The sequence below is a fragment of the Laccaria bicolor genome, genomic scaffold, assembly GCF_000143565.1.
Source record: "Laccaria bicolor S238N-H82 LACBIscaffold_8 genomic scaffold, whole genome shotgun sequence".
NCBI classification, from domain to species: Eukaryota; Fungi; Basidiomycota; class Agaricomycetes; order Agaricales; family Hydnangiaceae; genus Laccaria; species Laccaria bicolor.
In genome coordinates this window covers 83,247-109,424 of record NW_001889879.1, presented here as the reverse complement: position 1 = coordinate 109,424, position 26,178 = coordinate 83,247, and the positions used below count along the sequence as shown (strand labels likewise).

At 45.7% G+C, this 26,178-nt stretch overlaps 11 protein-coding genes across 11 annotated transcripts; 6 read left to right on the top strand and 5 right to left on the bottom strand.

The window, feature by feature from the left end:
* Positions 1–769: 769 nt before the first annotated feature.
* Positions 770–3,853, top strand: LACBIDRAFT_317849 (uncharacterized protein; the record flags this gene model as incomplete). The annotated part of the gene is made up of 4 exons (XM_001879350.1): positions 770–1,204; positions 1,260–2,030; positions 2,077–2,175; positions 2,231–3,853. The coding sequence occupies 4 exons, from the start codon at positions 770–772 to the stop codon at positions 3,851–3,853; spliced, it is 2,928 nt and encodes a 975-aa protein (XP_001879385.1).
* Positions 3,854–3,973: 120 nt separating this feature from the next.
* LACBIDRAFT_317848 (uncharacterized protein) lies at positions 3,974–4,805 on the top strand (the record flags this gene model as incomplete). The annotated part of the gene is made up of 3 exons (XM_001879349.1): positions 3,974–4,132; positions 4,253–4,366; positions 4,539–4,805. The coding sequence occupies 3 exons, from the start codon at positions 3,974–3,976 to the stop codon at positions 4,803–4,805; spliced, it is 540 nt and encodes a 179-aa protein (XP_001879384.1).
* A 179-nt stretch (positions 4,806–4,984) lies between these two features.
* Positions 4,985–5,417, top strand: LACBIDRAFT_317847 (uncharacterized protein; the record flags this gene model as incomplete). The annotated part of the gene is made up of 2 exons (XM_001879348.1): positions 4,985–5,151; positions 5,204–5,417. 2 exons carry the CDS (start codon positions 4,985–4,987, stop codon positions 5,415–5,417), a joined length of 381 nt encoding a protein of 126 aa, XP_001879383.1.
* A 6,045-nt stretch (positions 5,418–11,462) lies between these two features.
* On the bottom strand, positions 11,463–13,055 carry LACBIDRAFT_325522 (uncharacterized protein; the record flags this gene model as incomplete). Its single annotated transcript, XM_001879104.1, has 9 exons — positions 11,463–11,579; positions 11,644–11,676; positions 11,720–11,840; positions 12,016–12,128; positions 12,178–12,219; positions 12,474–12,629; positions 12,677–12,878; positions 12,953–12,992; positions 13,025–13,055. 9 exons carry the CDS (start codon positions 13,053–13,055, stop codon positions 11,463–11,465), a joined length of 855 nt encoding a protein of 284 aa, XP_001879139.1.
* A 364-nt stretch (positions 13,056–13,419) lies between these two features.
* LACBIDRAFT_317844 (uncharacterized protein) lies at positions 13,420–14,131 on the bottom strand (the record flags this gene model as incomplete). The annotated part of the gene is made up of 4 exons (XM_001879103.1): positions 13,420–13,713; positions 13,778–13,863; positions 13,914–14,035; positions 14,088–14,131. 4 exons carry the CDS (start codon positions 14,129–14,131, stop codon positions 13,420–13,422), a joined length of 546 nt encoding a protein of 181 aa, XP_001879138.1.
* Positions 14,132–14,955: 824 nt separating this feature from the next.
* Positions 14,956–15,196, bottom strand: LACBIDRAFT_317842 (uncharacterized protein; the record flags this gene model as incomplete). Its single annotated transcript, XM_001879102.1, has 2 exons — positions 14,956–15,117; positions 15,173–15,196. 2 exons carry the CDS (start codon positions 15,194–15,196, stop codon positions 14,956–14,958), a joined length of 186 nt encoding a protein of 61 aa, XP_001879137.1.
* A 955-nt stretch (positions 15,197–16,151) lies between these two features.
* On the top strand, positions 16,152–18,433 carry LACBIDRAFT_325520 (uncharacterized protein; the record flags this gene model as incomplete). Its single annotated transcript, XM_001879347.1, has 9 exons — positions 16,152–16,161; positions 16,411–16,532; positions 16,740–16,810; positions 16,880–17,211; positions 17,501–17,559; positions 17,623–17,991; positions 18,068–18,284; positions 18,314–18,343; positions 18,375–18,433. The coding sequence occupies 9 exons, from the start codon at positions 16,152–16,154 to the stop codon at positions 18,431–18,433; spliced, it is 1,269 nt and encodes a 422-aa protein (XP_001879382.1).
* An 830-nt stretch (positions 18,434–19,263) lies between these two features.
* On the top strand, positions 19,264–20,352 carry LACBIDRAFT_248603 (RNA methyltransferase; the record flags this gene model as incomplete). The annotated part of the gene is made up of 3 exons (XM_001879346.1): positions 19,264–19,503; positions 19,789–20,141; positions 20,196–20,352. The coding sequence occupies 3 exons, from the start codon at positions 19,264–19,266 to the stop codon at positions 20,350–20,352; spliced, it is 750 nt and encodes a 249-aa protein (XP_001879381.1).
* A 577-nt stretch (positions 20,353–20,929) lies between these two features.
* HFO16205 (histone H4) lies at positions 20,930–21,439 on the top strand (the record flags this gene model as incomplete). The annotated part of the gene is made up of 4 exons (XM_001879345.1): positions 20,930–20,992; positions 21,047–21,104; positions 21,157–21,307; positions 21,364–21,439. 4 exons carry the CDS (start codon positions 20,930–20,932, stop codon positions 21,437–21,439), a joined length of 348 nt encoding a protein of 115 aa, XP_001879380.1.
* A 256-nt stretch (positions 21,440–21,695) lies between these two features.
* On the bottom strand, positions 21,696–24,898 carry LACBIDRAFT_293669 (uncharacterized protein; the record flags this gene model as incomplete). Its single annotated transcript, XM_001879101.1, has 3 exons — positions 21,696–22,991; positions 23,045–23,719; positions 23,765–24,898. The coding sequence occupies 3 exons, from the start codon at positions 24,896–24,898 to the stop codon at positions 21,696–21,698; spliced, it is 3,105 nt and encodes a 1,034-aa protein (XP_001879136.1).
* A 635-nt stretch (positions 24,899–25,533) lies between these two features.
* On the bottom strand, positions 25,534–25,800 carry LACBIDRAFT_317837 (uncharacterized protein; the record flags this gene model as incomplete). Its single annotated transcript, XM_001879100.1, has 1 exon — positions 25,534–25,800. The coding sequence occupies exon 1, from the start codon at positions 25,687–25,689 to the stop codon at positions 25,534–25,536; it is 156 nt and encodes a 51-aa protein (XP_001879135.1). The 5' UTR covers positions 25,690–25,800.
* Positions 25,801–26,178: the final 378 nt, after the last annotated feature.

Below are 26,178 nucleotides of genomic sequence, written 5' to 3'. Positions count from 1 at the left end.
GATTCACGCGCACTGCCCATTGCTCCAAGTTCTAGCACCGTTTCGGTAGTTGCTCCAAACGCTCCAATCCCGCCCGCACGTCATAAGGGTGCATCAGTAAGATGGCAAAATAGATTCCGGGTTTTACTGGTTTTGGAAGTTGCCGGGGTGTCCGGAAACCTGAAAAGGAATAGTCTAAGGGTCTCGCCGGTCAGGGACTAGTGAACATGTGCATCTTACGCTATTTGGGGGATAATTCTATGTGTGAACCCCCTTCACACTCTGAACCCTAGGGTTGATGCTGACAAAGATTTGTCAAAGTTTTGAGGGTTCCTCCTTTTTCGGTCAGTTTCGGCGTCACCGCCCGTCTGCCACATCTGTTGACAACGCGCGTTGTCGACTGGGCGGTGATTGCTGAGTCCTCTCAACGACCACGATGATGCCCTCCTGTGATCTCCCTCTATGAAGATTCATGTACACTGTCCATGCAGATCCAATTTCCTTGTTGTCAAGCAACTAGTTCTCAATCTTTGGATAGCAGATAGTTCACCGCTTGTCATCCCACAAGAAGTGGATCAAACTACAGATTGCGGCGGATGTGTTCGTATTTCGTGAGCTACCTTCCTCTCATGGTATAGCTGGTTTCTGACAATGCTTTCTAGTTCAACAAGTGTCATCGCAATGTCCCCACCGGTAATTTCTTCCAGAAGTCTGTTGTATATCAGTGGAATCGCCGCTCTTTGACGAGGTTTTCTAGTTTAACAAGCGTCACATTGTGATTTGCGTCGCAATGTCCCGACCACTACTTTATTCAAGAGGTCTGTTGTATATCAGTGGAATTGCTGCTTTCTCTGAACATATTTTCTCGATGGCTCAGGTTGATTTTCGCGCGTATGAGGCCTATTCAATGCCAAATCGTTATGCAGCATATTCATCAACATTCTTTGCCACCCTTACCCTCAAAGCTGCATCGGAACTTCTCTACCCAACCATCGCTCCACCAGGTTCCATCATCAAGAGGGATTTTGAGGAGATGTTCAATTATGAAGTCCATGCATCAGCTCCTGCTACAATCATTCTGCCAACCGACACCATCCCGCATGTAGATGATGTCCTACCGATAATCCGCATGCTTCCGAATGAGTTTTTCAAAGGAAAGCGATCCGTCACCCTTACACTTTCAGTTGGAGGTCAGGAGACTACATCCGTTTATCATTTTTCAAAGGTATGGATAAGTACTCTGCTCTCCTCAGTGTTTACTAATGGTTTTGTTGCTTTAGCTCCATCTGTTCAAGTTTATCAACAACAATTTTAATCCAGTTCACTTTTCAAAGCAGATTATGGAGTTCTTCTCGAGCTCGTCAATCCCCGATGCAACGTTGGGCCGCCTTCTTGATCAATATATATACACGCCAATCCAAGGGTTCTACGTCACTGACTTCCCATTATGGAAGTTAGGCTACCTGTTAGAAGAGCGTTGGATTGAAGAAGACATCATCAACGCCCTTTCTGAACTTGAGTACTTCAAAACTGCCATGTTGTCAAATTCTGACGACTCACCACCATCCCATCTATACCTCCTGACATCCTTCTTCTCAAATGCTTCTGCGTCCTTCCATGAAAGTCCCAGGGTTTTTACTCCAGAGTTGCTTGACTTGCGGGAGCGACTGCAGACCACTGATATAGTAACCTTTGGCTTCCTAGTTTGCAGTTCAGGTCATTATTCAGGTTATCATACGCGACCCTCTGAGCTCGCAATTGATCATGGAGACATGCTGGGATATCTTGCGACCTGTGATGCTCTTGAAGTGGTTAACTGGGTATTTTCTGACATCTACACATCTTGGCAATATATTTCTGAGATTGCGGTTCCTCAACAAACGTCCACTGGCAGCAGTTCGGGTAGTTGTGGAATGGGGGCCCACAACTTTGTCAGTGTTCGTAGTGATCCGTCTATCCCAATGTGGAATGCTTCACAGTCAGGCCAATTCCGACAAGCCGCCATTGAGGATTTGCTACGTTTTCATGACATTGCGACACAACGGAACAATGTAAGTCGAAGAACTTTGTCAATATTGAATCTAATCCTTGCTGTAGACTTTTGAGCAATGGACAGTCAGGTGCATTGCAACTGAGTCACAAAACGGGATTAGTGGATTCTACAGTTACCGTGATTACAATATATTTCGCCCATTGGTACGTTTCATCAGACTTTTTATATTAACTGGTTTATCTAACGCAACACTGGCAGCCTTCCCATCCCATTTTTGAGTTTATGCATACTATCTTGAAGGCCCTACCATTGAGATTTGAGCTCTTCAAATCTCCGCTCATTGTGAATGGCGTAGCTAGTCAAGTTCCCCTTCTGGGAAAGTTGTCTTCAGCTCCTCTTGGCATGCAGACAAAGGGTTTGGATCCACCACATGAAATCATTTCTTCCAAGTCCAAACCCCCACGTCTTCGTTCATCCTCACCTGAAGTTGAAGTTTTATCTTCTCCACAACCTCCCCGCAAAAGACATGCAGTCAAGGTTGAGCCTTCGCCAAAAAAAGAGAAACACTCACCATCTGTCAAAATCATTTCGCCTCTTCCAAAGGGCATTAAAAGAAATCGCTCTGCCTCTGTTGTCAGTATTTCACCTCCCTCTCGGCGTACTAAACAAAAAGTTCACATCAAGGCCACCTGCTCTCCATCCCTATCCATCATTAGTCCCCCTCGCGCTAGTTATAAAGTAGTAAAACCGATGTCATCACCTCTATCCAAGTGTGGGTTCATGCAGCAATCCTCTGGAACTCGCGTACCCATGGAATGTGCTGCAGTGCCTGTACCAGGGGTTGTTTCAGAAGGAAGTTTTTATAAAACATTAGAAGAGGCACAGGCTGCAATTTATGCACAGGAAGAACAGATCGGCCAAGTCTGGGTAAAAAATCAATCCAAAACAAAAGGTGGTCAGCTCAAAAAAATGACCTTCCGCTGCAACCAACATTCTCTCCCCAACCCCAAACACGATGTTGGAGTTGATCCCGCTGAGCATCGCCATGGAAAGTCGGGGAGAACTGGTTGCCAGGCCCATGTAAATGTCTGTCGGAATGGAGCGGGTTGGCTTGTCACGACGGCTGACTGGAGGCATAACCATGAAAGGACAGTTCCCGATGGTGGCTCAGTACGCAGACCTCCCACTCAGGAGCAATGTTCAGTCATTGCCAACCTGGCTACCATGTCGCAAGGTAACTTCATGCGAACACAGATCGGCACCATTGTCAAAAATCAACCATCTTTCCAAAAAGCGCTCGAGCCACATCAAATTTCAAACATCATGTGTCAAGCCCGTCGCGATGCACGGAATGATATTCAGGTGCTTGGGGGCGATGTTAATGTCATTGCAGAGACTTTGCGAAGGCGAGAAGAGGAGGAAGGTTGGCGCTTCAATTTGAAAGTTAACGAAGCAGGGACTGTTGTGATTATTTGGTGGCAGACTCGTCAACAATTTGACCTTGTTCAGCGATACCCTGACATCCTCCTAAACGACAATACCTACAATCGAAATAACTCCAATTATCCCTTAAACATCAGCATCATAATCGATTCACAAGGGCGATCACGCAATGGATGGTATGCGCTGCAAGAACGTGAAGATGCTGCTTCTTTCTCCTGGATTCTCCGAAACCACCTCGACGCAACAGGTGGCATTCCTCCTGAAGTTTTTACAAGTGACCGCCATGCATCTCTCATCAAAAGTGTCAGTGAAACATTACCTCTTACATGGCATATATTTTGCCTTCAACACCTTGGTGGAAATATTAGCGACCACGCTCGGAGAGTTCTCGGATCTGACTTTACTAATTTTACTCAAGATTTCTGGGCTACCTACTGAGCTATTTCACCTGATGAGTTTGAAAGACTTTGGCAACACCTCACTGCACGTTACCCAGCCATTCAAGCCTATCTTGATGACGAGATTTATCCCTGTCAAGAACAATGGGCATGGGCATGGATGAGTTCTGTTTTCACTGCTGGTGTTAGAACCAATGAGCAGGTTGAATGTGAAAACCGGGTAACAAAAAGCCTTGGGGGTCCAAAAACAAGTCTCTTCACGCTCTTCAACACCCTGAATGAAAGATCTGAAGGGCAAACAATACAGGAATTGGAACGTGTATGAAATGTGAGTTACTGCATGTCAAACATGTTTTGTTTGTTAGCTTATAATTTCGGCTAGTCGTCTTGACGCCAACACGATCGACCAATTGAAACCATCTTTCCTGGCCCACTCAAGATATTGCGAGAACATGCTGGTCCGTTCGCACTCAACACATGTTTCCGAGAGATGGAATTAAGTCTTACCTATTCAACGGAGGTTCTTCAACGCCCCGACAGAATTAATGACTGGGTTAGCACCAAATCTACACCTTTCTCTGTATCTGATGCTAACCAATAAGGCCATCAGACTGAGTATGCAATTGCTGTTGAGAATGAGCTTGGATATAATTGGGAAGGTGGAGAGGAGCGAGTGCACATGGATTTCGATTGCCATCCACTCATTTACTCACAAACTCTTTTAGAATATGATGAATCCATTCACAAATGATGCTGCTTATATTTCGACAAAATGGCTTCTTCGTCTCATTCTCCAATGTGGCCTCCGAGTGCGACACCTCCTTTGTGTCAAGCAGATGGGCACCAACACAAAACACTATCTTGCCGTGTTACCCAATGGGTGTTATGTGTGTGATTGTTGTATGGGGCTCAACTTAGGCCTGCCTTGCTGGCACTTCTTCCAGGTCATGTTGAAAATGGACTCTCTGCAATTCCACATTGGTCTTGTCTGAGCATGGTAGGCTTGTCACATTTTGTAAAGTAACAACTAACAAACTTTTTTGGTTCAAGATGGTATCAAAATCCATCACTCGACATCAGCCAAGTGTCCTCAGTGTCATTAAATGTTGCTCCTCGAGTGGGACCTGATGATCTCGAAGGAATCAAATCAACAGAACTTACTGGTTCCCTGATGTCAAATCCATTGGATCTGGCCACTCAACAAGAGATTCGTCATACAGAGACCCTCCCTGCTCATACCATTTTTCATGAGTTGCAGGCTCTCATCCGACCACTTGCTGGACATATGCAGACACAGGAGGAGCTCAACTTGGCAAGGGACAAGATCTGTGCTATCCAGTGAGTTGAACTATGCACCTCAACATATGCATACTCAAATCAAGCATGGCAGACTCGGTGATGCATTTACAGGGCTCCGTGATCCCCATGTCAGTAATCCGAAAGGGAGACCTTCCACCACCCGTTTAACTGGACCATCAGAAGGACATGCTCGAGGGGGAGGTGCATCCAGGGCTCACCACTTGACAAATCGACTGCAATGCAATTGCAGTGTTTGCCACCAGCCAGGTCACAACCGCTCGACATGCCCCCAATGCTGGGATTAGTTAATTATGTAAATTGTAATAGGTACACGTGCCAGCTGCTCTGGCCGTATGAACCAGGTTCTTGCATAGAAGAAAAGGGGGTTCACGCGGGAAGGGGGTTCCCACATAGAATTATCCCTATTTGGGCGGCGGGTTTCCAACAAAGGACACATAGGTTGCCAAGTAGTGTTGCCACGGCTCAGCTTAGCTCAGCTTTGGCTTGGCTCCCATCAGTTCCTGTATCCAGGGCTTAGGCACCAAGCTGAGCTGTATTTAGACTGGCTGGTTCAGGGTGGCTTTGGTTCAGCTACGGCTAAGCTGACGGCTCACATCCTATTTGGGTGCACTATGAAAAATAGAATTTATATCTCATCCACAATCAGTAGGGACTGAATAAATGCATTTATGTCCTCCGGAACTGTTACCTCCTCACTCATAGATAACTCCAATGTCTGTAACTCACTGGTCCTTACCATATTTTATCATAAAACCATGGCCTAGGCCAGGAAGGCCTTGTGCATAGCTCCACATACTTTTATGAAAAGTATATCATATATATCCCAGGCCCTTTTATGATAAGGATTTTTTTCATAAGAGGCCTTGTGCATTTCAATAACTTTTCATTGCAGGTCACAACTTATCATTAACTGCTTTTCATTGCAGTCCAGCCATTTTCATTGACCACTTTTCATTGCCGGCCAGCCCTTTTCATTATCCACTTTTCATTGCTGCTGGCATTTTCATTGGGTGCTTTTCATTGCAGGCCAGGATATTTCATTGGTAGCTTTTCATTGCTCTCTAGGATTTTCATTGGCTACTTTTCATTGCAGGCCAGCCTTTCTCATTGACCACTTTTCATTGCTGCTGGTATTTTCATTGATAGCTTTTCATTGCAGGCCAGGATATTTCATTGGCTACTTTTCATTGCAGGCCAGCTCTTTTCATTGACTGCTTTTCATTGCTGCTGGTATTTTCATTGGTAGCTTTTCATTGCAGGCCAGGATATTTCATTGGATACTTTTCATTGCAGGCCAGCTCTTGTCATTGACCGCTTTTCATTGCTGCTGATATTTTCATTGGTAGCTTTTCATTGCAGGCCAGGATATTTCATTGGATACTTTTCATTGCAGGCCAGCCCTTTTCATTGGCTGCTGTCAGGTGGGTCATCAGGAGAATGGTCACATGACCAGTTGCCTAAAATGGTTAAAAACAAAAATTGTAGTCCTGCACTGTAGCTTCCTGAATCTGTTTAAATTATGTTGTAAAGTGCTTTCATTGTAGAGATATGAGGTAAAATATTTTTCTCATTGCCAGCTTTTTTCTTTTTTTTCTTGCATTTTTCTCCATGAAAACAAAACCAAACAAGATGATTTCAACACATTTAGAAATCCAAGAGAAGAGGCTACAATTATCATATCGTGGGAAAATTGTGCCAAAAAGGAAGGTGCATACCTCAAAAGGGAAATTGACATGGATAGCCTGCAAAAGGCTACAAAAAGTCTGACATAGACTATAAGGACCACTGATAGACTACAAAAGACTACAAAAGTTGGACATACCTTACAAAGTTTAAAGTTTACTAGTGGACTATACAATTTACTAAAAGACTACAAAAGACAACAAAATGTTGGAAATAGACTACAAATTTTACTAACATAAGTTTCTAGTGTCCCCTTTTTTTAGACTACAAAAGTTTCTATTGTCTGCTATTTGAGACTACAAAAGTTTCTATTGTCTGCTTTTCAAGACTACAAAAGTTGTAGTGTCTGCTTTTTTGAGACTACAACAATTTGTAGTGTCCACTTTTTGAACCTACAAAAGTTTGTCTTGTCTGCCTTTTTGATACTACAAAAGTTTGGAGTGTCTGCTTTCTGAAATTACAAAAGTTTGTAGTCTGATTTTCTGACATACACTGTGTAGTGTCTTTGACTATGTTAAGGTTCATGGGGATATGGTTGAAGGATTGACATATATACATTGTTGCATCATTGGTTTTGGTATCATGCTCAACCTGTCTTTTGCATTAGGACAGTTGTCCTCTCTTTTTAAATCAGAAGCCACCATCCTATCTTTGACCTGGTATTCACATTAGTAGCCACTGTTGTATTTGACTATAGTTATTGTTGAAAGTGACTTCTCTGAAAATTATGAATTGTGTGTGATACCTGGCAGCCTATCCAGGCTTTTCATAGCATGATCCCTTGACACCTTCCAACCTTTCATCATTCAATCTTAGCTCATTCAGAAGGACTGATAGGTGAAGGATAAGGGGCAATTGGGTCATGTCTCTTTCTCAATCTTCATTGAGGAGTCATGTGAGAAAGACAATCTTGAAATTGGTAAGGCTTTTTCATCATGGACTAATGAATCAGTGTTAAGTATACTTTGAGAGAGGAGAGTAACTATTAACATGAAAGGATAGAATAGGCTCTACTTATGTCAAAGGCAAGTTGAGCATGATACAAAACCACTGATGCAGCAATAGATAGATGGGTGTCAAGCCAACTCAATCCTTCAGCCATATCCCCATGAACCTTAACATAGTCAAAGACACTACACAGTGTATGTCAGAAAATCAGACTACAAACTTTTGTAATTTCAGAAAGCAGACACTCCAAACTTTTGTAGTATCAAAAAGGCAGACAAGACAAACTTTTGTAGGTTCAAAAAGTGGACACTACAAATTGTTGTAGTCTCAAAAAAGCAGACACTACAACTTTTGTAGTCTTGAAAAGCAGACAATAGAAACTTTTGTAGTCTCAAATAGCAGACAATAGAAACTTTTGTAGTCTAAAAAAAGGGGACACTAGAAACTTATGTTAGTAAAATTTGTAGTCTATTTCCAACATTTTGTTGTCTTTTGTAGTCTTTTAGTAAATTGTATAGTCCACTAGTAAACTTTAAACTTTGTAAGGTATGTCCAACTTTTGTAGTCTTTTGTAGTCTATCAGTGGTCCTTATAGTCTATGTCAGACTTTTTGTAGCCTTTTGCAGGCTATCCATGTCAATTTCCCTTTTGAGGTATGCACCTTCCTTTTTGGCACAATTTTCCCACGATATGATAATTGTAGCCTCTTCTCTTGGATTTCTAAATGTGTTGAAATCATCTTGTTTGGTTTTGTTTTCATGGAGAAAAATGCAAGAAAAAAAAGAAAAAAAAGCTGGCAATGAGAAAAATATTTTACCTCATATCTCTACAATGAAAGCACTTTACAACATAATTTAAACAGATTCAGGAAGCTACAGTGCAGGACTACAATTTTTGTTTTTAACCATTTTAGGCAACTGGTCATGTGACCATTCTCCTGATGACCCACCTGACAGCAGCCAATGAAAAGGGCTGGCCTGCAATGAAAAGTATCCAATGAAATATCCTGGCCTGCAATGAAAAGCTACCAATGAAAATATCAGCAGCAATGAAAAGCGGTCAATGACAAGAGCTGGCCTGCAATGAAAAGTATCCAATGAAATATCCTGGCCTGCAATGAAAAGCTACCAATGAAAATACCAGCAGCAATGAAAAGCAGTCAATGAAAAGAGCTGGCCTGCAATGAAAAGTAGCCAATGAAATATCCTGGCCTGCAATGAAAAGCTATCAATGAAAATACCAGCAGCAATGAAAAGTGGTCAATGAGAAAGGCTGGCCTGCAATGAAAAGTAGCCAATGAAAATCCTAGAGAGCAATGAAAAGCTACCAATGAAATATCCTGGCCTGCAATGAAAAGCACCCAATGAAAATGCCAGCAGCAATGAAAAGTGGATAATGAAAAGGGCTGGCCGGCAATGAAAAGTGGTCAATGAAAATGGCTGGACTGCAATGAAAAGCAGTTAATGATAAGTTGTGACCTGCAATGAAAAGTTATTGAAATGCACAAGGCCTCTTATGAAAAAAATCCTTATCATAAAAGGGCCTGGGATATATATGATATACTTTTCATAAAAGTATGTGGAGCTATGCACAAGGCCTTCCTGGCCTAGGCCATGGTTTTATGATTTGGATGGTAAGCACCACTCTGTAACTCTGATTCTTTACTTGTTCCAGAGGTGAAATCGAGCCCGCATCCTCAATTGATGGCAAACTTGAGCATCTGCAAAGCTTCCATCAGTTCAGCGTTGATGCGATTACGATGAGGTGCCATGGTCTCTTTTGCTGAAGAAAAGACACGTTCGCATGGGACTGCTGAGCCTTGGATGGGCAGAAAATCTAAAGCTGCAGCAAATAATGTAGGGAAGCGTAGCTGATTTTCCTAAAAGAACGTGAGCAAGTGCAAGCTGTGAATGTAACTCAGGGTACAAGACTTACCTGCCAGTACTGGATGCTACTCGTACCTGTATGTGCATCTAGAAGATATGCCTCGACTTCATCCTCCAGGTTGCGCTCTGAAGTAGCAGACGGTTGAGTAAACCCGAGCACTTCATCAGGTGATGCCATAAACACCAAGCGCGAGCGATCTCGCTGCCGCCGAGAAGGTGTGTTCTGGGGATCTTGAGCTGCAGGCTGGGGAGTAGTGTGCGAAGTGCGAGTACGTGCATGATGGTATGGTCGCATCTGTCAAAGTCAATGGTGAGGTATATGATTGTTGACCAATGAAAATTGCTTACCTCACGAATAAACAACTCCTTCGCCCATGCGACTTTTTCAGGTGCAGTTTTAGTATAATGCTGCAACTTCATTGACGGAGTGAGTACTTGATTTGATGTTCATGAGTACAAATATTGCAAGGGTCCAAACTGACTGAACTTACTCATCGCCACAACATATACAGGAACCAAGTTCACCCGCTCACGGTAAACAATGAGCTTGTTAAGGCCTTGTTGAATTATCGCGTCTGTCTCAGGATCTTCCTCCTGCTTCTCAATCCACTTCTGAACCATCGCCTCGAATGAGGGGATTGTGTCACAGAGGGTAGGTGTCTTCTCTGATGATAAGCATTGTTGGAATGCATGTGGAACCTAGTTGGAAAGCATGATGTAACGCAAAGCTCCGAAAATCTACCAGAAAATTAACTTACCAGAAGAATTTCGCTAACTAGAGCAAGGTCGTCCCACTCTGAATCACTAAGCTCATATTTATGAAGGTCGTCAAACTCGGCAGTACTTAGAAATTTAGTGATGGCCTAAAATAGATTAATTCAAAAAGAATCATTGGAAAACATCAAAGACAAACCGCTTCGAGTTCAAGTGCATGTTCAATCATCAGCAAGGTTGACGACCAACGTGTATCAACATCACGGAGAAGCTGGAGCTCCTTCTGGTGCATGGTCTTCACAATCTCATTGAAGTACTGGCACTGTAGCGATGATGACCGAATCTGAGAAAATGAATAAAAGATATCCCAAAACTTCCACATCATGCACAAATGTACTGCATTGACAAGAGTGCTGATGAGCGCGCGCTTATCCTAGGCACGTGAACCCAAATTTCCGAACAAATTTCCGAATATTCTACCAACTTTGCGAATCTTACTCCACACGCGTCCCCTCCTGCCTATATTCGATTCAACAACACGTTCAGACGTCTTCACCAACTTTAGGATGTTCCATTTGCACGTTTCCACACACACCCCGAATATTCTATCATGTGTACACGCTTTAAATCTGAACTTCCGAATATTCAACAGCTTTGCGAGGATTTCGACAACATCTCCACACACATGTTCACAAGACATTCGCAGACTCATCAACAATTACCCTTTCGCTTTCTCGCCACTTCAGATGTATCTTCACACATGCCCGAATAGTTGTATTGCGAAAGAATGCGCACAGGCACATACTCCGGCATTCATCCATTCCCATCAATCCGGTCTTATTGTTTGCACATTTGGAGTTTAGCTTTAACCTAGGATCAATCGCCATGCACAGCCAGTCTTTGCTTCCATTTTTCGAATATATTGGTGCCTTTCCACCCCTTACTTATTCTTCTTTTATTTTATATTCATTTTTTTACTTCTTTTGCATTTCTCTGATTTTGCTCTTACTATCTTCATGTTTCATGTTTCGGAACTTCTTATCTTTGTTTTTATCTTTCACATTTCCTTTTTTTGAATATTTTTGAATATTTGTACATTCATGTATTTGTAGTATCATAGTACTTCGAAATAACAAGTTGTACTTCACCCCTCGATTCGCATCTCGTTCCAGCTGATAATCGTTTCAGCACTTCGTTATACTCGTTGCCATCGTCCTGCACACTGTGTGCACTTGTCAACCTTCGCATTATTCGTTTTCCGATTATTCCCTCCACTCACATTGTCCCTAACATCCTCATACTCCCCATACACCTTCGGACGCACTCCCACACATTAGGAGTTGTGTCTACATCACCTTTCCTGTTTTGAGAAGCCCAGAGAACTCCGTCTCGTGTCTTTCAGAGCCACTCGAAGCAACGCTAACCATTTCCGAAGGTTTTGTATTTGGTGTGTTTTGGATTTTCCATACACATCTACTGCGTTGCAGGCATATCAGTGCAAATGTTTGCAACAGGATTAGAATCAGAAAATACATCTCTATGCTCCGTAATTGATGCAAGCACTGCCTTGCACGCAAGATTGACGATGTGAGGAAAACAACTTTTGTGATTGATGAACACCAACCCATACTTTGAAAGATGATACACTCACCAGATCCTGTGTTTCACGGCATCGAAAGGAATGCACAGTGCCCGGAGCTCTGCGGCAAGCGTGATCATAAATGTATCGTTGTTTGATGTGTTGTCAAGGGTGACCCAGCCGATCTAAAAATTTGAATGAGCATAAATTTATAGAACGACAACACTTCCTTACCTTCAAGGTAATTTTGATTCGTTCGAGGACATGGAGGAATGCCTAAGCGAGATGTTCCCCAGTATGGCGACCTGGGCAGCGCTGGAATCCAATCAGGTCCGATTGAAGCTTGAGGATGTGCTGAGGCCCCTGCGGCGTTTGGACTGTCGTCGTCTCAATCCAGTGGGCTGTGACTGCCATAAAAGGCATTAGGTTTGTGTCAGACCACATATCCATTGTGGTGGAAATTTTTCTGAGAGAATTCTGCAATGCATATCAGCAAAGAAACATCTTCGAAACAAAAAGCATTTTCAAACCTTCATTTCCTTCTCTAGGCCATCCAGGTGGTCCTCCCAAACCTCAATGATCCAAGCGCAAATGGTCGAGCCATGGGGTATATCAGAGTCGCGTAGATCTTCTCGAAGCATGAGAAAGATTTGGCGGAGTTGCGGATTATCGATTACGTTCAGAGACTAGATTAATTTCAGTTTGGAAGGCCAATAAGCTCAAGATAACTTACTTGGTCATCTGCTACAATCCATTCCACAAGCGCATCAAAAAAAGCCTCCTGTGAAAATGCCTGAGGTTGAGGGGTGTTGCTGTCAGGATGGGTTTGTTGTCCTTGTTGAGATCCTTGCTGAAGTCGATGTTGTGTTACCTGGTACTTGACGGCAGCTGCGGTAATCGGCACCTCCAGTTGATCACATCCTTCAACCCAAGCACTGATATGGTAATCAGCGAGGTGTTTGCAAAGGGCACTTGTGCCTGTTGTAGAGGCGAATGAGATCTCATTTACACTTGAATTGATTGCATGTTGTTGTCTTCAATCATGAGAACTTATGAGACAGTTTAGATCAAAATAACTTACCGGCAAAACAGGCAACATCAACGGCCCCCATCATTTAGCACGAAAAATGGCCATATATCGTTTGCCCTGTTGCCCTTCCGGTTTCCGGCTGGTGCACGTTGGGGCCGTCTATGACAACCAGCCCTTGGAGAGCCACAGGACCGATCAGTTGGCCCGGGGCTATTGAGCTGTGATGCAGACGGACTTGGTGCAGCGAATGACTCAGCACTGAGTGGAGAACTTGGCGTCTCAGGTCGATGATCTTAAACAAGGAAGTCAGCATATTTTATGTATATAGGTGGATGGGGTGAACTACCGTTGGGGGCAGCTGGTGCATTTGAAAATGGATCGTCATTGTTCAGTGGCGTGGTTGATGGTGCAACGTCTGTTTCGCAAAATATTTGTGAGGTGTCGCATCATAACGCAAATGTAGTCACCTGGCTGTATATGATCAGTGGCAATTGACACCACTGGACTAGCTTCTGGAATTGCTGGAAGTTGAGCATCATGGTCCCCAATAGTAGTACCAGTGGGTGTCGGTTGATTCTGGTCTTCAGTTGGTAAAGAGGGTGGTTCAGCCTGGCATTGGCGACCGCGAGTTTGTGATGTGTCGGTTGTTGGGGCAGTCCCTGCAGCCGGCGTGGTCTTTCGGCCAGTTCTTCGCGTTGTTCGCCTCTTTTCAGCAGCTTGAGGTGCATCAATGGTGTTTGCTAATAGAAATGGAGCGAGAAATGAAATGAAAAGTTGAGAAGATATGAAAAAAGCAACACGCACGAAGAACAAGTTGGAATGTTGTTTCAATTGCGCCATTCGGCAGTAAAGTGGTGTTTTCGTTACGACGAGGCATCTTGTCCAATGATCTTTTCAGAACGAAAACTTGTGGGTTTAAATAGAAATCAAGACAACATGCCGTGAAAATTCTCCCTGTCGTGTAAAGCTGAAAGACAATGACACATGTTCAGCTGTTGAACAAATCCGGCAACGAAAGTGATTCGGTGAGACGAGGCAGGCATGTGGTTGCAATGATTGCTGCTGTGTTGGAGCGTTGTAAATATAAAATAAATACAACACATTTTCAACTCACCGAGGCTTGGAGAGAAAGACACCGACTCTATCACCTGTGATCATTGTGCTACATGGCAATCAATGTTCCCCTTCAAATGAATGGATAGTGTAAGTCAGCTTGTCGTTAGTAACACTATTGTCTTGAATTGTTAACTCACCGATGCTTACATCTTCGACGCAGTACTGTGCTCGGATCTTGCTCATGAAGTCAAGGAATGTCAAAGTTTACGACATACAAACATGGTGAGGTCAGAGGCAGAGTGAGTCGAGGTCATCGTTGGGCTCAAGTTGGCAACGTGTTGATTGATATCAAAGAACAAGGTTCAGTGTTTGGCGATGTCGTCACAACGGGGCAGTGCATGTATCCATTTGGATTGTAATATCAAAAAAACATTTGCAAAACATGGAGAATGCTACATTGTGGCTATGAGTTCTGTGTTCAGAGTTCTTGTAACCATCCAAATGCTAGCTAGTAGCCAAGGACGCTGTGCACGTCGTATAGTCGAGCCCACCCCAAGCAAAGTCTGTATACATAAACTGCGTAAAGAGACCAATCAGCTCAGGTCACAGTGAGAAGGAAGAAAGCTCAGACCTTCCATGTCGTGTACGTGACGTATTCCCATAATGATAATGACTCAAATCCGAGTGTCCAAAAAAACCTTGGCCTTCGCAGGGCTAAACACAGCGTACAGCGCCATTATGCCCCGCCAATCCGGGAAAAAGTGTCCTTGCGAGTAATGCATGCACGAGGTATTGTAGAAGTCGATATCGGCAGCAATGAGGCAAATGTAAAGTCATTGGCTGGCGTGGTGCCGTGGCTTGCCTGCAAATATGTCCCTTTTTGAGGAGAAGAGACCGCGAGTCGCGCTTTTGGGGTGACATGTCCATCACCAGGCTTCCCAGATGTTGCCGTGGGTGCGCCAGTCATGGTTGAATAGTCCTCCGAGCATGGCTTGCACTCCAGGGGTTGGACTGCGAGGTTTGGTATCGGTATTCCCAGAGTTTGAGCACCTGACCTTCTGCCTTTGCATTGATAGCGAATCCCATGTCTGGGAGCTAGACAAGAGTATGAGATAGAATGAAGACAAAGAGATGACCTCGAACCTTTTTCACAAACAATTCTATCATTCAATGAAATCCCTCAGCTCCCCCATTGACAAAATCGATTTCCTGGGCTGCAGGTTGAGACTTATCGACGAACCACCTTGTATCCGCACAGGGTCGGTTTACGGGCGCGTGTGATAGGGTTCATTCGGAAGGGAAGGTGCAGTCGAGGAAGTGGGGTAGGTATCCTGGTTCACGGAGCGCAGTGGCTGCTGGGAGCACAGCGGCTGATGAGAGTGTACTGTTTCTGCATAAACATGTGTTGATTTCCCTCGTTTCGGATAAAGGCAGGGAGGGCGGTGAGATTTCTTCTGGAAAGACGACAAGAAGGTACTCTTGATACCCTTTGTTGAACCCGACAAGGAAGAAGATGGCTATGGTGAGGAAGAGGGGGATATAGTTGGCAAGTCGTGATGCTATGGACAATGGACCGTTGTATGCGTCTTGCGTGTATGATGTGCGACGCTTGACGTGGTCGTCAATGGTCCCGGTCACTACCGTTGACATCGTGCAGACCGTGTGGTCACTGGAAAAAGTCCCTTTTGTCAATGCCTGGTGCAGGGACAATGGTAGAAGGACAACTTACGCATTTAGTGCTTGAAAGTCCAGTCCAGTCCGGTTTTTTGACCCAAAACGAAAAGACCGAGACCTAGACCGGTCCACACAGTTCCTAAAACCTCAAAAGACTGGTCCAGGACCGGTCTTTTGCAAGACTGCGGTCTTTTTCGGTCTTTGGACCAGTCTTGGTCCAAACTGGTTACAACCAGTTCAAGACCGGTTTTTCAGCTAAATATGCCATAAATTTTGCAATTGTGAGTCGGTAATTTTATTAACATTCTTTGTAGCTTCTAAACGAGTGCAAGAACGTTAAATTACGTTGAGAATTGATGTATATACAAAAATACTAAGGTACATCTGCTATTTTCACAAAATATTTTACGGTTTTTTATGTATCTTTGTCAGTTTTTATCCTAAAAATATGATCTTAGGTGCGTTTTGAAGGGTTTTTATGTAGGTACAAAAGACCGGTCTCAACCGACAAGACCGGTCCATGTAAACCGGTTTTTTTGCGGTCTTGTGATCTCAAATCTGAAAGACCAAGACTGCAGGTCCGGTCTTTTGCAGTCTTGGTCCGGTCCAGTTGCGGTCTTTTTGCAGTCTTGGGACTGGACTTCCAAGCACTATACGCATTACCTACCCTGTAGACCAGCTCAAGCTATGTGTTTGTTTGGCCACAGCTCAAGCCAGCTTCAAACCATTGATTACCAGCTTTCAAGCCAAGCCAAGCCTCGGTGTCTGGAAAGCCGATCCATCAGCTGAGCTTAGCCATTTCCAGCTCAGCTCAACCGGCTTAGCCGTTGTGAGCTGAGCCACGGCAACACTATTGCCAAGTTTCAATATTTTTCAATGTTTCGAGGTTTTTAGTGGTTTTCGGAGGTTGCCAGGGTTGAGAAACCCGTGGAAACTGATTTGCTCAATGTGGAGCGGTTGGAACTTGCCAACGTGGAAGGGCATTCTACCTAATACGGTTGTTTGTACAAATAAAGACGCACAAAGTAAAATTTAGATATGGTCTACGGGTATGCAGTTAGCTGGAAGCCACCCGCAATGCACGATCTTCCTAAAAGCTTACCAAAGGTACTGAGGCGTTTCAAAACCCGAAATTTTCTTATACAGTTGACCTACAGATAAGCTTTGACCCTGCAGAATTCAACATCAACCTCGAGGAAAGGCTTCCGGGTTCTGGGATGCAATGCGTTCTTGGTTCCAACAACACGGCTACGACCTCTACACGTATCGCATAGGAAAAAGCGGTCAAACCTCACATACATACCCCCAAAAAGAATTCAAAGGCGTTCAGGAATGGCCTTTTGCTCATCTTGGAGGTGACAGGCCAGATGATGAAATCCCCGACTTTGCTTCGTGGGCCGGTTTCAATGCGATTTCGCCTCCAGTCTTCATTATTCTGCATCTTACTAATGATACTAGGGACGTGTACAATTTGCCCAAGATTCTCAAGGCCGACACGTCGCTATCAAGTTGGTCAAGGGCGATTCCGACGAATATAAGATCAACCGTCTTTTAAACGAACGGACGTCTACATACACTGGAGTGATTCCCGTTCTCGCATTGTTGCCTTATGATGGCCATTGGTTTGTTGTTATGCCGAGGTCAGAATCGACGATATTCTTCTCTGCTACTTGGTGTTGATGAGACATTAGGTGGGGTCCACTAGACTGCGCGCCATGGTTTTCAAGCATGGCCGAGAAATTGAATTTCATGAAATGTTACTTAGAGGTGATCTATGGTACTACATACCGCTGAAAGATACTGATGCTTACAAGGGACTCGCATTCTTGCACGAACACCGAATCTTTCATCGCGTGGTACGTACCAACTCTCTATTCCATCCTCTCACTCTAAAATTTCACACTCGTTCCTTCTTCCAGGACATCACCTGGCTAAACGCCCTCATAAATCATCTTCCCAACCGCGACATCATAGGTCTCAAGACAAACCCTATCCGGAAACAACTTCGGGCAGAGGGTCGTTTATCATATGCCCTCTTTGATTTCAATCTCTCGATAATGTTGCCCCTTGGCAAACCACTACTATCATACCTATTGCCCATAGAAGAGTTACGTGAACCAAGGTACGACTTCACATATATCGAAGTCTGTCTACGAGAGACTATAGAAGAGTGCATCCCAGGGGTACCCGATAAGCCGTGGGGCGTAATATGGGAGTCTGAGTTAGACTTCAATCCTTTTGCATACGATGTAGGGCGCCTCGGTGTTCGTTTTGCTGATAGCTTCCAGGTAAGTACCATCACATCACAGCTCCTCGCAGCTCCTTCACTCAAATTTCGCGTACACTCCGTTGAACACAACACAGTACTTTACCCCCCTGATACCCATGCTAGCGCCCCTCTTGGACGGAATGCTCACTTCGGATATCGAAAAACGATTCACAGCTGCAGAAGGTTTCTCCTTCCTCGAAACTTTCCATAGTCAACTCGATTCAGAAACATTGGCTCAACAACCGATTGCTCGATCCCTCGTGACTTGGAAACATTGGGACCGTTGGAAGGGCTTGCCAGATGAGTTTGTTCGTCAGTGGGATGCATACCGTATCCTACAGCCCTCTTTTCGGACACGATTTGTGAGGAAGGTCTGTGAGCTTGAGCTTGAATGGCTCATAGTTGCGTTTTTGAGGAAGATGGATAGGAGATTCAGGGCGGTCTTTGCTGTTACTGAGTGATATTAAAACTCTGTGCCACTTTCGAAACTCGGCGACGCTTGGTTTGTCAATGTAGAATTGGTGCGCCAGTCATTTCTTTTCGAACGGGCATTCTTAGGCGTCTTCCTTTTGCAAGGATGGTTGTCATCGCGTACCTGGAAAGTAAACCTCTACAGCCTGCGGGGATACGAAGTGATGGTTCAACAAAAGCATCGGATCTGGGGCTGGGTTTTAGGGGGGCCGCATGCCGTGTATTCGAGCAGGCCTTGCCGATGTGTCCGGGGAGGATGGGCCGCGAAGGAGGTCATGCGGACAAGGGGAGAAGCTCACTCTGCCTTTGGAAAAAAAATTGAAGTAAGAAAGTTGGCTCACGGGCCGCTGAATGCTGACAATGCTGAGGACACTTTGAGGACACTTTCAAGTTAGCAACTGTGGAAGAGAGCGTATCCACCATTCCGGATTTGTTCTCGAACCATAACTGTTGATGATTGTCAGCACAATCGTTGGGGGGCAAATGAGATGAATTCACGTACGTAAGTTTAAATGTACATTAAAAGTAGGGGGATCGCGAATAAATACAGAAGAGGCGAGAAACGAGAGAAACGGTGGTGGAGGGGAATTTGGAAAAGGGAATACTCGACGCGTTTAGGTGAGCTGCCTAGCTGTCACCAGCGTATTGTGACCGCCTGCCAAATTTGGGACGCCGTCACCAGGATCTGGTGACATGGCAGCTTAGAACCCCGCTGGGGTCTCCTCGTTCCCTTGTGGCCGGTGGACGATGGGATTTTTGAACGGTGTTTGTTTAGCTTCAACGGTGGAGCCAAACACCTGGATTTTTCGCCATCCTAAGTATGTCGTTTCGCCCAAGCGCCACAAATCTGTCAAGCCTCAGATCGTCCTCGAAATCTTGGATTGCTCGTCAAGCGCGCGACCCATACGTAAAAAAACGACTTTCGGACCCTGCCTCGTATCGCTCCCGGTCAGCTTTCAAACTCCTTGAAATCAACGACCAGTGGGACAGCTTTCTTACCAAGCCTGACGTCAAAGCCGTTGTTGATCTTGGCGCAGCTCCGGGGGGATGGAGCCAGGTAGTCGCGGCCAAACTAGGCTGGCTTCACGATACCACCTTTCAGGAAGAGCCCGCTCATGACGCCCGCGCAATAGAGGAGGAGGAGGACTATCCTGAAAGGAAAGAGGAGCGGTGGAGACGAAGGGATTGCCTTCACAGTTCCACCATCCAGGAAGACCCCGTTCACGACGCCCGGGCAATAGAAGAGGAGGAGGAGGAGTATCCTGAACGGACAGAGGAGCGGAGGAGGCCAAGTAATAGTCGGAAGAATAAGAGAAAACAAAAGGTCGAGGTGGAGGACGAGGAGCCGTATGATCCACTGAACATAGATGACCTTGAGCCGTCTTCTGCGTTAACGGGCCGGGGTACTATCGTTGCCGTCGACCTTTTGAAAATGCAACCCATCCATGGTGTGCACGCCATTCAAGCCGACTTCCTGGCGGCGGAAACTGAGCGACGAATTCACAACCTGCTCAGCGTCAAGGGGAATCTGGAGTGCAAAGCCGATATCATCCTCTCTGACATTGCGGCAAACGCGTCTGGTAACGATGTTCACGATATCGAATCAAGTCTGGAGATCTGCGAAGCAGTATTTTGCTTTGCACGCCAATATTTGCGTTCTGCAGAGCGAATTGGGAGGCGGAGAGGCGGGGTCTTGCTGTGCGTAATTCAAAATTTTGGAAAGACCTCAATTTTCCTAATTCTCCTGCGCAGGATGAAGCATTTCGAGCACCCTCTTCTGCAAAAGTTTCGCGTGGAAAAGCTTTTGCCTAATTTTCATGACGTCAGATACATTAAGCCAGACTCGAGCCGCTCTGCGTCTCGAGAAGGATATTTCTTGTGCCAGGGATGGAAAGCCCTCGAGGAATAGCCTCCGCTACTTATCAAGCTATGCAGTGGCGCATCCTACGCTACAGGTGGCATTTGGAGCGGCAACGGCCCCGGGTTTATGAACGCACGTTGCAACGGTCTCTCATGACGCCGCGACAGCCATCAAAAACTCGGACCCGCTTCTCGAATTTGTGACAATATTATGATACCCGTGAAGCGCACAAGAGTTTTTCTATTTTGCCCTCCCCAAATTCAAACGGATTTCCGATTTTACGTGGCACAGTATATAACAAAACAAGTTAAGATTTCATGTACTTCAAGTTAATGACTAGGTGATCAAAGGGCAAAGATTTGCTTGTTGACAGTGTTGGGTTTTCAATCGCAGGTACTACTATGATTCAGTGGCAACTTGAATTACTGTACCATGCCATAGATACCGATTCTCACTGCTGCTGTTTCGACACATAAGCAGGAGCCGTTTACTCCACTTACCCAATCTATGGCCGTGCAAACAGCAGAGGGGATTATCTAATTCGAAGCTGATCAACGATTAAATTTAGCGCTCAGGCTCTCTTCCTTACCACCATCTCCGCCTCTGACCCCCTTCCGCCCGCGCTATGGCTGACGCCTTCCAGACCCAAACCCATCACGAAACACCCGGACGCGGAAAAGGTGGCAAGGTAAAATTGAGAAGAAATTTCTACCATAATGGCTTTCAGCTTCCCTTTTTTTAGGGTCTTGGCGGCAAAGGTGTCAAGCGTCACCGCAAGATCCTTCGCGACAGCGTTCAAAGTGGGCTGAACTCGCTGTCATATACTTTCTTTTAATACCCGAAATTTTTCAGGCATCCCCAAGCCTTCTCTGGTTCGTGTTGCCCGTCGAGGTGGTGTGAAGCGCATCAATACTTGCATTTATGCGGAAACACGTGGTGCCCTCAAGGTTCTCCTTGAGAACGTCCTTCGAGACACCGTGGCCTATACTGAGCACGACAAACGGTGAGAGGGACGGTATCTTATCCTCCTTCCAATTGATATATATGATTTTCTGGCAGGCAAACCGTTAGTGCTTCGGACGTCGTCCACGCTCTCAAGCGCTCGGGCCATAACCTCTACGGTTTCGGTGGTTGAACTCGTTACTCACCAGCCAACAGCTTATCACCATTTTTATCCATTCCCCTTACTTTTGTTGTTTTGTTCCTACACCACTGAAGCTATATGATATACCACACTGATATCCTTTTTTTATTTAAAACACACCGCCCGCCCGAAAAACAAGTAGTTGACACTCGAAAGCAACCTAGGCGCTAACAAGCTGGATTACTGACGCACCAGAGCGCAGAACTTCATTCACATCTATGATAGCACAAGGAAACGGTGCGAAGATTTAAACCTTCGGCTGACGGGCGCGGTATGTTAAATGGAATTTGAAGATGATCTTCTTGCAGTCTGCGACTTTAACTTGTTTTTCATCGGAGACATTCACAGTCCATGCTACGAAGGGTGACTGAATGATGTAATCACGTTGGTGATTCGGCTCAAGGCTAAAGAGGAACGCATCCCCTCCCACCGGCTTGCTCCCGATCAGATCTTCGCTTCCGTCAACGGAATTTCGTGCGTAGGTATAGCGGAAAGGCATCACAATCTGAGGCAGCTCAAATTTGTGAGTTTTGCCCTCTTTGTCAAGGTAAGTCGCTTTTCCTGAGGTAGATATACGGAGATTAATATGGGGCCTTTCATTCTCGTCGTCGTTCTGGCCTGGGATGCGGACCGCGCCTGGGAGGTACACTTCCAAAGCTCTGAGTCGAACATCCCACCAGTCGCTGCCGAATCCAAGCTTGGCTGAATTTTTGGGGTTGAGAGCAAACGTGAATTGATGCTTCTGGCGTAAAGACTCGAAGAGAGATTCATATTCAGCGGCGTGTAAGGCCATTACGATGGGAGGTGAGTTGTCCATACCGACGCTTGGGTTATGGGTCCAAATATCGTTCAGGTTCCGTACGTCCTGCCCCAGGAGATATACTTTAAATGCATCCTCGAGGACTTGAGGTGTGAGGCCGGAAAATGACTGGAGGGTCGCTAATGGCGTGAATACCCTAGAGAACGACAGGGAGGCACAATTCATCACCCGGCCCGCGTTGTAAAGTGAACGAATTGCCATCTGACCCATATCGGAACATGCCCTGGTCAGGAAGGCATCGATCAACTGCAGCTCGTCATCAGCGAAATTGCCAGTGCTCGCTTCCAAATTCTCTGCATTCTTCGTGTAACTGTCAATATGGATGTCCGAGCTCGAAATGCTGAGATACGTTTCATTGTAAGCGTCAAGGAGGTCGTTCTTGTCCTGTATGGCATCGATGAGCTCCTGGTACCCGGTTTTCACTGGGGCCGTTGCTTTAATTTTGGTCAGGTACTCCTCCGACATTCGTTCAAATTTTTCAGTTTGAACCCTTATCATCGAGAGGCCTCCATCAGAAATTCCCTCCTTGTGCTTTTTAAATGTGTCAGCCAGGTCATCTTTGAGCTTCAAACTGTTCTCTTTCAATGTGTCGATGCGGTCATATAGGTAACTTTTTTCGATATGGCCACCGAATTCTGTTGGTAAAGATTCGAAGCTTGCCGCATAACTTTTTTGGGCAGCAACGGCCATGGTAGCAACAGCACCAATGGCGAAAGCAGGACCCTAGGTCCCAGTGAGTTAAATACTAAATTCCGTGAAATTGGAGTAGAACTCACCGCATGAGGACTAAAAAAGAGTGACACCGTTCCGAGCGCATTCAAGATTTCTGACACATCGCAATTCACCTCTCTCCGAATAGAATCCTCGAGATCTGTCAGCTTCCCACGTAATGCCGACAGTTTAGAGGACACATGAGCCTTAGCCGAAACAATCTTGTCCTTCAACAATTTCAAGTCCTCAATAGCTTTTGTGCGCTTCGACAGTTCGGATGTGACTTGCGCTGCAATTCCCTTCAGTTGAACACGGATTTCCAGTCGTTTCGCGGCTCCCTCCCGAAGATACTCTCGGACAACCTTGGCTCGGCTCGAGATATCGTTATAGTTCTTCAAGATTGACTCAACCTCCCACAAGCCGAGATGCGGCTGTTCAACAGAGATGAGACTGCAGTCGAAAATGTCCTTCATCCCGTTGATCCTGCGACATAGCGTACCAAACGAGCTGTGCACTTCTTTCCACAGCAACGTATCCGGCCCAACCGTGCCTCTATTCTTCTCATTCGCATCAAGGTCACAGATGCTACTAATCCAAGCGAGACTCCCCCCGAAGGGTGATTTGATCTTTTCGACGGCTTCGAGGTTTTCGGTCGAGTGATAGAACTGCGAAGAAAAATAGACGAAGTACTCGAAGGAGAGACGTTCAATGATCATCAACAGCTGCCGGGGCGAGTATTTCTGAAGGCCTAGGAGTACATTTGCGTCGGCAGGCACAATAGTGACTTTCCCGGCCGATGGCTGGGCTCCCGCAACGCCAATGGCTGCAACTCCTTGAGACCCCGTAGCGCCCCCGCGGATAGCAGCGGGATCGATGAAGAACTGTACGTCCCACCTGCAACCAAAGCCAAGTTCAATCCTGCAAATCGGCTTCGACTTCACATAAGACTCCACAGGCTTTGGCGAAATTTCAGAAAACAGTATTTCGGACCACAGCGTCTCCTGGCAATCCTTTCCAGGAGGGCCCCCCAGACCACCTTCGCCAGGCTCCCCATTTTGCCCGGCATCGGCTTGTATGATGAACAGATTTTCGAATCGCTTGAATTTCTCATCCTGCATGGGAGTCTCTCCGTTTACTGTCCAGATAATGTTGACATCGCCACCACTCCCACCATAACCTGGTCGGCCAGCCTTTCCGCCATCTCCGCCCGCCCTTCCTGGTAAAAGATCGAGCATCCGCCGAAAGTCACGCTCGGGCAGTGGCACATCGCCAAACCCACGCCAACCATTTCCGCCAGTGCCTCCTTGTCCACCATTCCCACCCTTGCCCCCCTTTCCACCTGTTGTGACAATCTTGAATAGGTCCTTCGCATCCGCTGGAAGCTGCAAGTCACCGTTGAAAGTAAATTTGCCGCCAGCAAACCCTGTCCCGCCGTCCGTGCCATCAATCCCTTTTGAACCATCGGAGCCGTATTCTTTAGCCTCGGGCCTTTCAAGTCCCACTATGTATACCCGGTCCGTGCCATGATCAGCAATTTGCGGCTCAGCAGGAATTGAAGATTGAGCCTCGCCGGTGAGATCAAATGTAACGGGCGTATTCAAATCACTTGGATGAGAAACGAAGATGACTGAACGACATGAGATGGTGATGTCCTTTGTTCGATAGAGGTATTTCGTGCCCCTAGCAAACACGATATTTTCCGCATGTATGACGATGTGCAGTGGAGAATCTTTCACCATTGGAATGTCGACGGCGATGGTACCTGGTGGTAAAAGGTTCTCAAAACTCGTGTCAGCACCATTGTTATTGGGGCGTATGAAAACGCTGCGATATCCTAGCAGATATGTGGTCGCGAAAGTGGTTACGCGCTTCTGATATAGAGGGTCCTTGCCGATTTCTTGTACGCTCCCAGTCGCCATCTAGTCAACATCAGCTTGTAGCCTTGCAAGAGGCGAAACGAGTGGGCATACTGATAAGGGTTCCCGCGGTTTACTGAAAGAATGCCTACGTCAAAAGACGCAAGTATATATCCTAGATCGGTGGGAACCAGTGGTTAGGTATAGAGAGGCACCCGAGTCCTTGAAGGGTACTTATTGTTCATCAAGAAGTACGCGTCCAAACACCCCCTGCAGGCTGCGTTTTGCGTGCCTGTCAAGTTCCTGTTATTAGCTTCCATTATCTTTGAGTCTCGACACAGACTTCATGGCTCGAGAGTCGAGAATTCGAATCAACTTGTCCATGGCATACGACTTCCGATAAGACCCAAGTAGTGACTTGAAGAGACTTCAAGCACTTCAGTGGTGAGAAGAATGGATATCTACATATTGGTAGCAGATCGGTAGGGTTGCGGGTCATTTGACGTGATCCGGATCTGTCGCAACCTGTAACGGCAAAACGGCATTCGTTGCCGGATTAAGTAGTATAATTATATACTAGAGGCTGACACTTAGCAGCGGCAGCAGGCACCTTGCTTGCTGACAAATACGCTGCTTTGCACCAATACAATGTGACTTTTTTTTCGTAACAAAGGAAACAGTGTTCAAGAGCTATAGTGCTACATAGTTATGTATATAAACATTGGAGCTGGCACTAAGAAAGAGACGATGATATCATGTTTTGAAAAGACCAGTTGTTTGCACCGGTTTGCTCGCTCGCGTGCGCCATATGCAAGAAAAGAGCCCCATGGCCCGTAGAAAGTTTGTTTGTTCATGCTTGCCCGCTCGCGTGCGTGATATGCAAGAAAAGACCCCCATGGCCCCTGGGTAGTTTGTTTGTACCTGTTTGGTATTTATGACCTTGGGAGACCTTGACAAGCAAGGTGATCACTCATACATTAAATTGCTGATGCGTTGCAAAAAATTGCGTAGTGACAACCTTTTCGGAATCAGTGTTTTGAAAAGACCAGTTGTTTGCACCAGTTTGCTCGCTCGCGTGCGCCATATGCAAGAAAAGAGCCCCATGGCCGGTAGAAAGTTTGTTTGTTCATGCTTGCCCGCTCGCGTGCGCGATATGCAAGAAAAGACCCCCATGGCCCCTGGGTAGTTTGTTTGTACCTGTTTGGTATTTATGACCTTGGGAGACCTTGACAAGCAAGGTGATCAGCTGTAACAGATGTGCACCTTCCTTTCAACTTTCAACACCTCATCGCGTGTCTTCTCGTCGCCCCTTCCAGATGCAACCATGTCCAGTCCAGAATACA